Source organism: Phoxinus phoxinus, assembly GCF_949152265.1.
Source record: "Phoxinus phoxinus genome assembly, chromosome: 21".
NCBI classification, from domain to species: Eukaryota; Metazoa; Chordata; class Actinopteri; order Cypriniformes; family Leuciscidae; genus Phoxinus; species Phoxinus phoxinus.
Window position 1 is genome coordinate 26,120,238 of NC_136896.1, and position 16,295 is coordinate 26,136,532.

The following is a 16,295-nucleotide window of genomic DNA, read 5'->3' on the forward strand; positions in this document are numbered from 1 at the left end:
TTGGACAGATGGCAATTGAGCTTGTGAGAACCAGAGAGTTATTTCCATCTCTTATCTTCCCATTTTACAATTTTATGAGACCACTGGCATCCAATCCACCATATTGGAAAGTTTCCAAACAGAATTATCCCCAATCCAATTTGCTTCAACCACAGCTCCACACACGTTTGACGAGTGCCTTGACACAATGTGTCATAAAATAATGACAATACATGGTTGGGTTTTCACTAAACATCTAGAAAACAACCCAAGCAATTGGACTGCTATTGTTAGCTTGACTTAAAAGTGTTCAGATCTGGGAGGAAGCTTGGTGATTTCTTTTGTCAAAAGACAGAAAATCCATATCAGAGCCCATACAGGAAATGCGGCATTTGCTCAAACGACAGAATCTGATTACATCTCTTCATTACTGCAGAAAGTATGTTTGAATCGTCTTTCAGTTCGTAAAACTAAAACCAAAAGAAAACAATGTTTACACTAATGTACTTACAATGGAAGTCAAGGGATAAAAGTTTGTCAAAAACATTTCTGTGATGGATTCATAAAGATTAGAAAACTCTTATACAAATACATGTACTGTATATGTAACAGAGACCAGATAGTAAGAGTTGGTAAACCTCACTCCCCCGATCTCAAGAGGCACACTGGCAACTGATACTGCGGTCTTTGGCATCCATCTTGTTAGTGCTCCCACCTCACAAGTCAGAAACACCAGTTCAAATCCCACTTGGAACAATGCTAGTACTGGAGGGGTACTATTGGTGCCGTGACCCGGATGGGAGTGAGGTTTAGGGGAGTGACTATAAAGGAGGCCAGCTCAAGTGGCGCATTAGTGACTGACTTATGCTATTTTTTTATACTATTTATTTATACTTTCATCCCTTGTCTGTAAATTGTTTGCCTTATAGTTGGGCCAAAAGATGCTATCTCAGAAGGCAGCATCATTATAGAATCTCTATTTTGTGCAACATGAGTGTTTGTGGTGCCTTACAATGGAGCCTATTTCATTAGATCACTATATTTTGGAACAAAGCCATGGTATTTCCAGGTAATGATATGTTGAAACTCCATTCCTGATTGTTTTGTGGCTGGTCGGGCATAGTTGGTAACTGGAAGCATAAGTTATCATGTCATACCTTTGAGTGAGTCACTTAATACATTTGTCTAATAAAGGAATACAAACTATTTTCCTTTTGATTCTTCAGAAATTCTATCACTACAGTGTATATCGAAGTGCTGCCCCCCAACAACCAGAGCCCTCCCCGTTTCCCTCAGCTCATATACAGCCTGGAGATCAATGAGGCCATGAGGACTGGAGCCACACTGCTCAACATACAGGTGACTTCCCCATCAGCTCCATTGGGGATTAAAGGATTCATTCACCCAAAAAATAATAATTCTGTCATCATTTGCTCACCAATGTTGTACCAAACCTGTATGAGTTTCTTTCTTTTGCTGAACACAAAATAAGATATTTTAAATAATGTTGGTAACCAAACTGTTGATGGTAGCCATTGACTTCCATAGTATTTTTTTCTTAAAATATAATTTTGTGTGCAATAGAACATGTTTGGAACAACTTGAGGGTGAATAAATGATAACTTATTGAATTTTCATTTTTGGGTGATCTATCTCTTAAGGCTACTCTCATTAGGATCTTGTTTTAAAAAAATGTGTTGAATATTATTAATACTAATATTGTAGATACAAATGAATACACTATCTGTCAAAAGGTTGTAATAATAATGTTTTTTTAAATGTTTTTGTCTCTTCTGCTCACCAAGGCTGCATTCAATTGATCAAAAATACAACCAAAACAGTAATATTGTGAATTATTATTACAATTTAAACTGTTTTATATTTGAATATATTTCAAATTGTTGAAAAGCTGAATTTTCAGCATCATTGCTCTAGTCTTCAGTGTCACATGACCCTTCAGAAATAATTTGAATATGCTGATTTGCTGTTCAGTTATGAATAATTATTATTGGTGTTCAATTATTAGTAATGTTTCTTCTGGTGTTGATTTTTTATTTGTTTTTGCTGAATATTTTTGTGAAACATTTTTAGTTCATGATTCTTTGATGAATAGAAAGTAAAAAAAAAACAGCATTTATTTCAAATGTAAGTACTTTGTAACATTACAATTCTCTATACTGAACCGTATTGTGTCCTTGCAGATTTTATTTTATTTTATTATATTTATTTATTTATTTAAAAAATATGTTTCTTGAGCAGCAGATCAGCATATTATAATAATCTTTTTTTTAATGATCATGTGACACTGAAGACTGGAGCAATGATGCTGAAATTCCAGCTTTGCCATCACAGGAATAAATTACATTTTTAAAACAAAATGAATGTTTAACAGTATTGCTTTTTTTCATCAAATAATTGCAGCTTTTGTGAGCACACTTTTAAAACATGAAAAAATATGAATTATTCCTAACTTTTCACCACTTATATAAATATATCCACATACATTTTCACCTAAACCTTGATGTTGAAAAAAAAAGATCTATATATCTGACAGCAAAACAAACTATATACTGTATTTAGGCATCTGAGTTATATATATGTATATGCCCATATATTTTATTTTTAGCTGCCAGAGGTTTCGTGATGACGAAGTATGGAGGTTGAGTCTTTCTGAGCGTAATTGAATTAACACAAAAGCGCTTTCTGTCATTTGCAGGCAACCGACCGTGAAAGAGATCCCATTACATATACCATCCTGAGAGGAGATCCAAACAGCGTCTTTGAAGTCTCCCAAACGTAAGCTGGCGTTAAAGGCCGGAAAAAGGCTGCTCTGCCAAAATCTATCGTTTCTGGCTTTGAATAAGCACAAAATGATGTCTTAATTGTGATACAGGCACTGTCTTTATGTTGCTTTGCACTCACACAGAAAAATACAGAGAAACAAAAGCGTATTCTCTTTGAAATATTTGTGTCTTGGTTAGCCACGTCCTAGTATGCACTGGATGCAGATTACATTCTGACACAAACATGATGCATAATTAATAAGAACCGATGAAAATATTAAATCCTCCATTTCAAATAGCAGCTTAAGACGTTTCAGCTTTTGCTTGCAGTGAAGGACCGATCGTCCTTAAATGTTTTTAGAGCAAATCCTCGGATGCATTTTATTTGATTTAGCACTCAGTAAAACGAGTAAACAACATTAGGTGAGGATAGTGGCTGATATCTCACACTCTCTTTCTTTAGTAATGCATTTAGTAACGCATGTTATAGTCCGTAGTGTGGAGGGTACCAAAGGGTATTTCAATCATAGCCCGCAGCAAAGTTTCTGATCCTGTTCTCCAGTTATTTAAGCAAGATATCGCAAGCATACACTTCTAATGAACTGCTACGGTTCTGTCAATAAGCAGCAGATGAAGAACAGAACTAATGTGGCTTTATTTCTTGAACTACCTGTGCTTATCTCTCACGGTTACAGCCCCTTCCCTTCCTCTCCTCCTTCCCACAATGCCTTCTGCTCCCCGCGGAGTTTATGATAGAGCTGTCTGTTAGAGGGGATTGTGTAACTGTGGAGTCTGGAAAAGTCTGGCTGGAGGGTGAATATGATAATATAAAGTATATGTTTAAAAAGCACATTCATGGGGTTGAAAGTGTGGGGTTATCCTTTCATAAAGTAAGCGAAATGGAAATTTAAAAGTGGAATAATTCAGGAAAGTTCAAAATGACTGTGATAGATTTTCAAGCGGGAGGGGTGTAAGAGTTTTGGATGGATTTTAAATATTCTCAATTTAGCTTAGGCTCACCTAGTTTATTTTGGAAAACAGATATGTCTGAAAACTTTTACATAAAGCACAATATATTAGATCTTCGAGCTTTGTGTCTTCGGGGTTAAGACGCTTTTAAAAGCATGTTGTTTCATGGGGGTCGTCTTTGTAACTTAAAATGATCATATCTCACTTGAAAATAATACAAATAATAATAAAAAAGAATAATTGTATTTTCTTCCCTGAAGTCCACATCTAATATTATAATTGTTTTTGGCATCATTTTTTTTTATTGTCATTTTATACTGCACGGCTGGAAAGATGGATGTCTATTTAAATTGGGTCATGTATGTAGTAGAAATGTGAAATTGTTTTAGGAGTTGGTGCCTTCTTCAAATGTATGTTTGGCTCATGTGGATGAAAGACAGCAACTCCCAGAATGCACTTGCTTCGCTGCCCTAGGAGGCCACGCCTACCGTTTACAGAGGCCAGTATCGAAAGATGCAAGGCTACCAATTGACTCGAAACTGAAAAATTTGCCGTTTTATCGTTAATTTTCCGTGACGAGTCTGCCCGGGCTCTTCCTCCTGAGTCTGCCCGGGTCTCGCTCCTCTGCTGCAGCGGCTGTCCGGCCGCCTCTGCTTCCTCCATCGTCCGTGGCTGTTCTTCGCCCCCAAGGGGGTAATCCATCAGCCGGAAACGGAAGCTTCCCCCGGGGGCCGCCATTGGCTAACAAGCCATCACCTGCTGTTAGCATTCCATTGACATTCATTTTGACGTCACTTTGAGTGAATAACTTTACATCTGAGGCGTTTAAAGACTCCATTTGTCCATTATTTATTTCTAAAGAAACATGACAATGTATAAAAGGCTCCATTACCTTGTATCTTACGTTATGGCCCCGTATAAGCCGTTTTTGTAAAAATAGGCTAACGATTGCGTCATAACCACGCGACTCTCTGTCGCTCAGTCGAGAAATTACCGTATAGACAGGCGGAGAAGCTCGCAAGCAATCGGGGGGACGTGAAGGCATAAAGTCAGATAAAGTCAAGGGAGAAGCCCATAGAGAGTCATGAAGTTGCTCCTGCTGCTAGCTCATGGACAGCTAATGCTCACGCTCTCCGTCTCTGCGAGATTCGGAAGGGTATGATTCAGATTTCTCTCGGGACAGCTACTAGAAGACCTACAGCTGTCAGACAGTTTGCTCACGTCACATCTACGTCGTCAAGCTCAGTTTGAGCCTGCGCAGTTCGCCCAGCCATCAGGAAGTGAGTGCTTCTAATTGACTTCACTTTTCTCCATTGAAGTCTATGGGGTCGCTGTGTCCATTTTATATACTGTCTATGGTGGCCACGAGCGTCGGATTCGCTGTCTGGAATTGTCTGGGATTCGGCTTTTGGTTTCTGCGGTTAAAGTATCCCTTTAACAATTTTCTTACCATTGACGAGATTTTGTTTAATTTAAGAAACAACGCTTCCCCGCCATTGACATGTTTGTTCAGCAATCTGTGTTTTCACTGTTATACAGCAGGTGGCGCTATTACGAATATACTTAAATAGTATGGAATCCTTAGATCCAAAAACAAGCGAAGAAGATCTGTGTAAACCAGAAGAAGTGAATAGAAGCTGCTTACAAGTAATGTACGTAGCCCAGCACATGCAAGAAAAAATGTAAAACGTGCGCACGATTTATAAATCAAGGGAAAGAAATAGTATATCGTGCGCACAATTTCGTAAACCGAGGGAATGAATAAGTAAATTGCGCACACGATTTAGCCTACTTTTTTTCTCTCCTTCATGTCATGTTCAGAGCTCCGTACAAACGTGATCACCAAAGCATATAAATCAAAACTGAATTACATTCATAAGACAATCTGGACTGAAATGTTACATTCAAACTGTTACAAGATGACTGAAATGATCATAGACATTGTTAAAAATGAAAACGTTGGGATTCCTCAGAAGGATATGCAGAGCTGTAGGTGCTACACACAGCCAGGAATAGCAGATTTTCCGGCATAGTGTAAATGTTGTTCCGGCATGTCATATTTATTTTACTTCAATGTGACAAGTTTCTGTCATTATTTATGTGTGACTGTTGGGTATCTTGCATTTATGTGCATTTATTCTTGCATTTATGTGCATTTATTCAAATGTATTCTGCCTGACGTTAGAGAGTTGCTAAAGTAACTTTAAAAACAAGTCTAGTTTTTAACTTTAGTTTCAATTGAGGAGGAAGTTTTGAGTTACAGTATGTTTTCATACAACTAACTAAAAAAAAAAGGGGGTTAGAAGAACATTTTATTCAGGACCTCTTTAGTCTGTGGCGACATCATGACAATTCACAACAAATTCCAAGTCTTGTGACAATATATAAATATCATACTGTTCACTTTTAGGTATTCATAAAACCACAGATATAAATGCATTTCCATAACCAGCTCGTCTGGTTTGGTTTATCTTTGCAGCTGCAGTCTATAATAACCGTGTGTTCTCTGGTTATCATTCCAATTGATGCTGTTCAGTAGGACATCGCCTGCACGTCTAAAAGCATACGTGCACCATCCATGCATGCTTTTTTAGACGTGCAGACTTTGCTTTTAGTGAATGTGTGATGAATATACATGAGGTCCTCTGGAGACTTAAAGATGCCACTTTGAATGTGCCTATTTCATTCGGAGAACGCATGACTGTCTGCGGTTGTGTCCACCCTTTCTACAGATCCTCTGTGGGTTTTAGGGGACAGTTTGCGTCAAGACAGAATGATTGACTGTTTGATTCACTAAATAATTCTGGTTATTTTGCACATGGTATTTCAGCAATGCATCTCATTCATTAAACATTCACAATCTAATTAAGAAGGCATTAAATGTTCTGAAATATTAGCAAAATTTTCTGCACAAATTAGGCCTGTTATATTTTATTTTAGGTGTGTGTGTGTGTACTTTTTATGTCAAACAAGGCAGCAGTTATTTATCAAATGATAAGTCGATTGCATAAAAATGTGATGAAACAAATACTAAATTAGTTCTTATTTTGTATAACTCTATAGATATAAAAAACAAAATTAGAAAAAATGCTCTTTACTAAATAACTTTTTATTAAGGATGTATATGTATTTAATTTATACAGTTAAGAATAAATAAATCTACCTAAAAAGCACTGTTTGTTTCAAATGTGTCTTTGTTCTTTTGTATTTATGTAATTCTCTTGGCCAGCTGAATGTCAAATGGATCAGATCAATGTTCATTAAAAATGATTAATGATATCCTGCTGGTATAACTTAATGCATGCGTTTTTGAACTTTCCTAAATGAAAGCATGATCAAAACTCTATCCTTTTTTATGAAAAACCTTCTGATAACAGAGCAAGTGACAAATATTGGTATCAGATTCAGACAATAAATGTTTGTAAAAATTGGTATCGGCCTAAAAAAATCCTGTCAGTGAATCCCTATGCATATTTTTCATTTAAAAAAATAAAATAAAAAAATAATCACACCACAAAAAATAAATTTTTGCTTGACATTGAATAAAAATTAAATCAATAAAACGCAATTAAAAAGTATGTCCACTTCCCAAACATTTAATTTAATTCAATGCACTAATAACCTTTATTAGTGCCGTAAATGCCATAACGCCTACCATAAAGTATGTATTTATAGATATATTTATTTATTTGGTTTATATTGGTATTCGAAGAATAATCAAAGTAACCCGGCCACCAAACAATCCCCCAAATTTCACGATCTAAGGTTTTGTTGTATGGCTCACTCACTGCTTTACGAGTTCTCAATTAAACTTGCATTGCCATGTAAACAAAGGTAAGTGTGTGAATAAACGCACTGCGTACTAGAACTCATTTGAATGGGCCACAATGTTTCACTCATGGCTGCTGTCGACTGACAATTAATTCAGTCCTAATCGTCCCCAGGCACACGTAAAAAATCCTCAGCCTGTCACAGTGGCAGGAGTCTTGCAAGGAATGAACATATTTGCTGGCCATGTCATTCAGCAGCACATAATTCCATCCAGACTATATTTGATGAACTAATTTCCGCCGAAAATGATTCACTTTGTCTGGATTTTGGCTGTGGCCTGTTCTGCGTATGACATTTTCCAGTTTTTGTTTTCTTAGCACATGGTGTGAATTTTAACACTTTTAACCTTGTTCCACTTGTCCTCAGGTTTACAACACACTCTTTGCTTTCAGGTCTGGGCTACTGTTGCTGGCGAAGACGCTGGATAGAGAGATCATGGATCACTACACGCTTACTGTCACGGCCTCCGATGGAAAACCAGATGGGGTAAGACTGAAGTCTGTCAGTCAATCACACCCCCACTGAAGACGAAACGCTGCTGTAGAGTGTGCATGCAGTTCAGAAGATCGCGGTCGAGACTTCTGCTTAAACAGACATCACATGTACACGCAGTACAACATGTCAAGCAGAGTCTAAGATCAATCATGTTGAAGCAAACAAGTGCAGACACAAGAGTTCGAAACAATCATAAAGAAGTGCTGGGAGTATTGTGCAGTCATCTTTAGTACCACAAATCTGGACTGCATTATAGAATTATAGGCTGCATGAATGTTATTACACAGTTTATAAGTTAGGGTGGCGCCGATATATTAGCCAATTTATTTTTGTTCTATAAATAGACTGTCATTAAAATAGATTCATTTTAAAATACAGAAACAAAAACATAAAAAAAGTTAATATTCTGAAACATTGAATCAGATCCCATAATAATTGTATAAAGCTAAATAAATATGATGTTTTTATTATATGATGATATTTACCATCTGAATCTAACCATGTGTAATGGGATCCACTGGAGGCAAGCTTATTGAGAACCCAAGTGCGGTTTATTACGAACATAACAAGATCAAGACATGAACATGAACGTAGACTTACTAACAGTGGTTACAGGGAAACAATACTTGACAAAGACACATGGCAAACATGAGGGCTTAAATACACAGACTAATGACAAGACAAGGGACACCTATGAACAATGAACAGACGATAAACCAATGACAAGACACATGGCAGGATCACATGACAAACAGGGAATCACATGACAAGACACAGAAACATGACATGAAACAAACCAAAAAAGACCAAATTGTGACACCATGTCTTGTCAACAAATGGAAAAGTCAGCCAGCAATTTATTATCATATTAATGATTGTGCCTTTCGCCCCGACAGCAGGGACGCTTTTTACCCCAATTATCATACTTTTATATATTCTTCCTTAAACAAAACTAAAAATCGGTAACAAGACCGTTGTCTCAAAATATAGACATTAATTTTATTGATTCTCATTTGCTACATAAATCTATAACATTTAAAAAAAAAAAACATTAAGTTAACATTAACATTAAATTAGATCAAATTAGCATAGAATCAACTTTGCGCTGCTGCCCGCCATCGGTGTCAAGGATCAGACAAATTTAAAAGTCAAATGCGCCTTTAACCCCGTTGTACCCTATGTAGTGATGAAACAAAGTGTATTTTTACCGAAACACCAGCGATATTAAAGGTTTTATTCAAATGAAAACCGAAAACAAAAATAAAGTTTAATAATCAATTAATCAAATTTGTTTAACAATCCATGCTTAAATAAAAACATGTTTGTACAGACATTTAAATTGCTCATAAGACTTTTTATATATAGACAGTCATGTGCCATTGAAGAAGCGTCAATTAAAAGTTATTGTTTCGGTCAATGATTTTGGTCCTCCAAAACCATTTAGTCCGAAACCAAAAATTGCAGTTTCAGTCGATAATTTTCAGTTGCCAAAATTTCGGTGCACAGTACTGTATATTCGCAATGGTGGAAATTTAAATATGTGGCATTAAGTTCATAAGAAATAGGAAGAGAAACCCTCCATTGTTTCATTTATTCAGTCAATCAGTCACTCAATCAATTAAACTGATTGATGTTTGTTTATTCATTCATTCATTTCATGCCAAAGTGTTTGATTTGTTTGTTTTTATGCCTATATAAATGCAATTATGAACATAGAAAAACATTTAGATTCAGAATCAAAGTAAAGAAAAGTCTAACATTGATTCATTTATGCAACAAATCAGTCAATAACGCGAGTCAATCAAACAAATGATTCCGCCACTCGCTGATTGCGGTTTGTTCGTTCAATTGTTCAATTGCTCGTTTGTTTGTTCTTTTGTAAAAGTATTTGATTTCCTTTCATGGGGTAAGTTTCCTAGCAGTCGCTCAGTGACTCTCCTGCGCTCTCCACTCTCACAAAGGGCTCAAAGAGATTGATCTAAAGAGAGGAAAATGAGGTGCATCTTACAATGGGGTGATTATGCCGTAATGATGGAGATAAATGAGCCGAACGGTCTTTTTAATTATGAAGCACCTTCTTTCACTCCAATCTCTCACCGAGACTATGTCCCTTACTGGATGAACCAACAGAGAAAATCTCACTTAGTATTCATCAATAAAAGAGATGCCTGGATTTACAACCCGCTTCAAGGACATGTGATGTGTTCACCTCCAAACTCAAGGATAATCACTTGCCTTCCTCGGGAAGAAAGTGCATAAAGACCCGGCTTTAAGCACAATGGTGTCCATATATATCCAAACTGTCAAGGTGTTTGTCAGATGGGGGAATTATGTTGCACCAGACTCGCACGTCTTTGCCTTCACGTCACGTCAGCGTAGCCTTTACAAACAGATGAATGCGATTCCGGTACTTTAATAACCCCTAGAATAATTCGAAGCACATCTTAATTGGCAGAATTCTCCGAGCTTTGATCGCTCCTCTTCCCTGGCCTGTTGAGAAAGACGTCCCTGTGTGCTTAGCTCATGAAAGTAAGATGAGAAAACAGTGCAGCAGGTTTCATTCCCATCTTCCCATTTACCCACGAGTGTCCCTCCGTGACCTTTCTGCTTCACTCGCGGATAAGAGCCAAGGGTGAAGTTGAGACATAAGGCTGGGGGAGCAGGTGCGGTTTGGGAGGTTTTTCAAATTCAGTGACCTTTGCTAAACCACCTGGTCATTAGCCAATTTAATAAATGGTCCTTTTTTCTGATGAGGAGAGTTGGGGAAATGGGTCCCTTTCGAAGGGCCCTTGGCGACGCTCAGCGTTTGACCTCTGTGCCTGCTGAGGTCACTCGGGCTGCTCTTTGTTTTGCTCAGGGAGAAGGGGAGATTTGAGCCAGACAGATTCACAGAAACAAAGTCCACAAGAGAGACTTTTTCATCCCCAAACTGTGATAGAGGAACAGACACAGCCAGACGTCTGTCTTGTGTTCACAGACATTTGACTATTGGCATTAAGTCTGTCTTGTTCTCTTTGCATGGATGAGCAAAATTCTGAATAAAAAAATTGTCTGTCCGTCCATCCTGTCTGTCTATCTATCTCTCTATCTGTCTGTCTGTCCTTCCATCTATCATCTGTCCATCCATCCATCCGTCCGTCCGTCCATCCGTCTGTCTGTCTGTCTGTCTGTCTGTCTATCATCTATCTGTCCTTCCATCTATCATCTGTCCATCTGTCCATCCATCCGTCTGTCTGTCTGTCTGTCTATCTATCTATCTATCTATCATCTATCTGTCCTTCCATCTATCATCTGTCCATCCATCCGTCCGTCCGTCCGTCCGTCCGTCTGTCTGTCCATCAATCTATCTATCCATATATCATCTATCTATTTGTCTATCTATCTGTATGTCTGTCTGTCTGTCTGTTCATCAATCTATCTATCCATATATCATCTATCTATTTGTCTATCTATTTGTCTATCTATTTGTCTGTCTATCTATCTATCTATCTATCTATCTATCTATCTATCTATCTATCTATCTATCTATCTATCTATCTATCTATCTATCTATCTATCTATCTATCTATCTATCTATCTATCTATCTATCTGTCGTTCTGTCCATCCGTCCATCCGTCCGTCTGTCTGTTTGTTTTTTTGTTTGTTCCAAGCTCGTATCCTTGCCGTTCCTAAACACAAGATGTGAACCTGTGTTTGTTGACAAATGAAAGCACCTTGTGTGCATTTTTCCTCAACTCCAGATCCGTTTACCTTATGTTACCCCCACAGCGTAGTGCAAAGTCAGCAGGCTTTATTGCCGGCACATGAAAGATTTACAGGGCCAATCTGCCAAATACTCCAGCATTTAAACCTTTAACATATAAGTCCAAGCAGCAGGGAAGGAAGAAAAAAAAAATCTGCTAATTAATGGAATATTGGTTTCCTCGCTCGCCCGTCTGGGATTTCTCTCCCATGTTTCATTACAGTAACAAAATTGACTCCGACTTGACATAAATGGATGCAGAATGATCCGAGAAGACACTAAACAATGTTGTCAGGGGTAAACTTCCTTACTTCATTGTTTTGAGTCTGCTAGGTTTTGGACTGTTTTCCTTCTAATTGTTTGAATGATTTATTTCTAGTGATGGAGTATGTCAGGCTGCTTGTACACACAGTGTCCCCAAATAGTATTTAGCATTTTAAGACACTATTACAAATCTATTTTTGCACTAGTGACCAGCTGTCATTCAATTTAAAGAAATGTCAAAAATACACTTTTGAAGCAACACGTTTTTAATGCTACTGATCGTAACGATACACTGCTGATCTGTTTGTCTGACTCGCTTGTTCGTTCGTTTGTTTGTTTGTTTGTATGTTTGTGCAACCTGTTCTAAAAGGCCTGGCTGACTCACTTGCTCATTTATTTATTTATGTTTGTTTGTTTATTCATTTACTCATTTGTTGGTTCACACAACACATTTTTTGCAGTATTATTTGTTTAGTTTGATTTATTATGTAATTCTCATTTGTGTAGTCTGGTAAGAGCGCCTAGAAGACTATGTAGGAGGAAAAGCAATCATTTGAATGAAATGTTCTCAGAAACAACGTTCGCCCTGTAGACTATGCAGCTCTAATTTGAATTGACTGCCGCTTCCAACCTAGCCAGCTGAAGAGACACTACACAACCTGACCTCCAAACAAACTAAAAAAACATTTGTATTCAGAAAATAACCACACACACAAATAATACAATTTAAAGTCTACTGCAAATAACTTGAGTTAAGTCAAAGTCCTCAATTTATGTATTTATTTATTTATTTAACTTTTTGACTGTGAAAGAAGAAAACACATGCCAAACTTTGCTTTCATAACCACTAGGACAACTTGCATCTGGTTATAAATGCCAACATGAGTTAATTGACCATTGGACCATTTATTTCTGTCGATAACATAATTAATGGGCTTTAATTTCTCTCCAAAATCAAAAGAAAGAAGCAAGTAATTATCTATAGAATAAATGAGAAATGAAAAATTAGACCGTTTTAGGATATTTTGGATTATGGCATTATACAAGTTTAATAAGTAATAGTAGATGCATGTTAATTATATGTTTGCTGTGCATGCATGAATGTTTCAGTGTTATGTTTCCATTACTCATCTTTCAAAATGAGACACTTTGTGAAGTATCGGAAATGAAGACAGTTAATTGTTGTTACTGAGTAGACGGAATTCTCCGTGCCAGCCTGTTAATTTGGTTGCATCCATCAATTTGTTGAGGCGATCTATACTCTGAAACACTAATCTGCTCAACAGCTGTGGATATTTTTCATTAGACCTCATTCATAGCTTGATGATGAATGCAAATATGTTAGCAATTTTGCAAGTTCTTTGCAAAATTAATCAGGGGATATGGATAATTTGAAAGCCAACACTGTCTGTTACCAGACAGTAACAAAGGCACACAAGGTTTGAATTTCAGATTTGTTGATGTCGTCAGATTACTGACTGAAACTGTGGACGTTTTTTATTTCGAGGCGTCCATGTAACGATTGAAGTAACCTGAAGGTTCTTGTTTTCAGACCTCGACTGCTACTGTGAATATAGTGGTGACTGATGTCAATGATAATGACCCTGAGTTCGATCCTCTGCTGCCCCGTAATCTCACAGTTCAAGAGGAAGAGGCCAATGCTTTTGTGGGTCAAGTAAAGGTAAGGTTCAAAATTCTTTATACTTGTTCTCCTCGCTGTTTGATCTCTATAATATTTGCTCTGCAGCTGTTTTTTTGCCCACTGGAGTCAACACAGATGGAAATCATGAATCTCGATAAGTTTACTTTTCAGAGTTTAACTTCCTTATGTATTATATCTTATAGTGGTTTTAAAGGAGTATCTTCACCCAGAAGTGATTTGTTTTTCACCCTCTTGTTCTCCAAAAGGAAAAACTAAATGGCAAAATCATCTTTTACACCTGTTATATAGAATATTCCGAATTTTTAATGTGTTTTTTTTTTTTTTTTTTTTTTTTTTTGAGAAACAGACCAGTATTTGTTATTTGGAGTCATCACCTCCATGGAGCTGTTAACTGAGAACTGCTAATACCAGACTGAATTAGTGAGTTGAACTTGTTAAAGGATTAGTTCACTTCAGAATTCAATAGCATGATTATTTTCTCACCCCCATGTCATTCAAGATGTTCATGTCTTCCTTTCTTCGGTCGAAAATAAATTAAGGTTTTTGAGGAATATAGTGTACTAGCTTCAATGGGGACCAATGGGTTGAAGGTCCAAATGCATTTCAATGCAGCTTCAAAGGGCTCTACGCGATCCCAGCCGAGGAATAAGGTCTTATCTAACGGAAGGATCAGTCATTTTCTTTTTTAAAAAAAATATATATATACTTTTTAACCACAAAAACGCGTCTCGCACTAGCTCTGCGGTGCCATCCACGACTTCACGCATTACGTAATCACGTTGGAAAAGTCATCCTTTAATTTGATCTGGTTCTCGGTTCTTTAAGACTGGTTTTGTGAACAATTGATTCATTGACAAGGTATGAATCAATATTGAATCTTTTCTGTCAGATCTTTTCAATTAATCAGTTTATCCAGTTTACAAAACCAAACTTTCAATCATGTTTAACGTTGAATTGAACTGCACTAATTATCTCATAAACAAACCTAAAAGATGTTTTAGTGAATAATTATGTACATTTCACAAAAAGTTATTAAATGGCTTAAGACGACACTGGTTTATGGGTTAAAAGTGTTAAATAGAGAAGAGAATACTAAACTGGGGATCTGAACCAAAATAATGAACAAATGTGTACAACTTTATGAATGGTAGCATTGTAGTTCTGTTGAGATTTGTGGATCTTTCTGCAGACTCAAGGTGCCGTCACTTTAGCAACATTTCTGTGAACGTTTGCTGACAAAAACACATTGTCCATTGTGAACAGTGTAGCAGTATATAAAGCACAGCTCACTCAGAAGTCACTTTCTAACCAAGGAGGTTTCTTTTGGTCAATGTCCTGATAACAAAATCCTGTTCGCATGGTTCTTATTAAAGTGACTGGATTTTGCCCGCAAAAAAATTGTTGGTAAATGTGTCCGCACATTAAGGCAAGACATTTAATTGTAACTAATAGGTTTAACCATACTTTATCCAGTTGATTAATTACAGTACATTAAGACGCCTGTTTTGTATTTCTGAAATGTTATGTTTAAATATGCAAATGAGGCATTATCTAATTAAATGCTCACTAATGTGCATACATTTCATAAACAGAAATCTGAACATTGGGTAAAGGTTCAAAATGCTTGTTTCACTTTGTTGACGTATTAGAGTTTTTAGGAAACTGGAAAGTTTGCCGTATGTTAATGCTGCTGAAGTTGATATTTCTGGCTCAGTGCACGAAAAAAACAATATTTTGCCTGTAATATCTTGCCTTAAGATGTGGCCTGATCCTAAATATTGAGCAACACAGTGAGTATGACTGTAAATCATCGGTTTGAGTGGTTTGTGAATCATATCATATTGACCATAATCATGTTGACATATATCATATCATAATCATATTGACCGATTCATTGAAAATAATCTGCTCATAAGTGCCATTTGTTTCAATCATCACTGTTTCTTTTACATGTACTTAAGATTAAAAGCCCCAATATACTCACGGTGATGTTCTTTTTCATTTTTTTTTTTGTTTTTTTTTTTACTTGGGCAGTGTTGGTGGTTCACATTTGCGTTACAGACTTAAAATCTCAAATCATGTGCTTGCTCTGTCATAGTTATGTGCGCAGATCATGAATGTTCTTTTGTCCGGTATGCGAGTATTGCAATCCCTTCCGCGGTGTTAATCAGTGCCTGCTGGGCTTTGGGCCTGACGCCAGCAGCTGGAGTGTCTTCCTCTGCCCTCTTGAGCCCTCATCTCACTCTTTTCCCATCGCCCAGCTGGCATACACCCGCAGCCTATCCGCCAAAGTCCCTGCCCGCTCCACTGTTTATGATTTTCCAATTAAAGAAATGTAATTTAAATAATTTGTTACCTTCGGGGACGTCCTGTAATGAGCAGCTTTGTTGGGCTCTGTTAAGCTGCGAGACTTGTAATTAGTGGTCTAGATTAATAGAGCCGCACTTTGTCATCAAAATAATCACAGGCTAATGCTGGCAGACTGTTTATTAGCAGAGCGTTCCTTAAACATTTCTACTTTGTGTCTGATAAATATACATTGCACCTCATAAGATGGACGGGCACCAT

The 16,295-nt window shown here is 37.1% G+C and overlaps 1 protein-coding gene across 7 annotated transcripts in view; it reads left to right on the forward strand.

The window, feature by feature from the left end:
* pcdh15b (protocadherin-related 15b) overlaps positions 1-16,295 on the forward strand; it is a 191,608-nt gene that overhangs the window by 94,681 nt on the left and 80,632 nt on the right. For all 7 annotated transcript variants that reach the window (XM_079596487.1, XM_079596484.1, XM_079596488.1 and 4 more), the window contains 4 exons: positions 1,206-1,338; positions 2,696-2,775; positions 7,955-8,048; positions 13,617-13,745. In XM_079596487.1, coding sequence (XP_079452613.1) covers positions 1,206-1,338; positions 2,696-2,775; positions 7,955-8,048; positions 13,617-13,745 — 436 coding nt within the window. The remainder of the gene's footprint in view (positions 1-1,205; positions 1,339-2,695; positions 2,776-7,954; positions 8,049-13,616; positions 13,746-16,295) is intronic.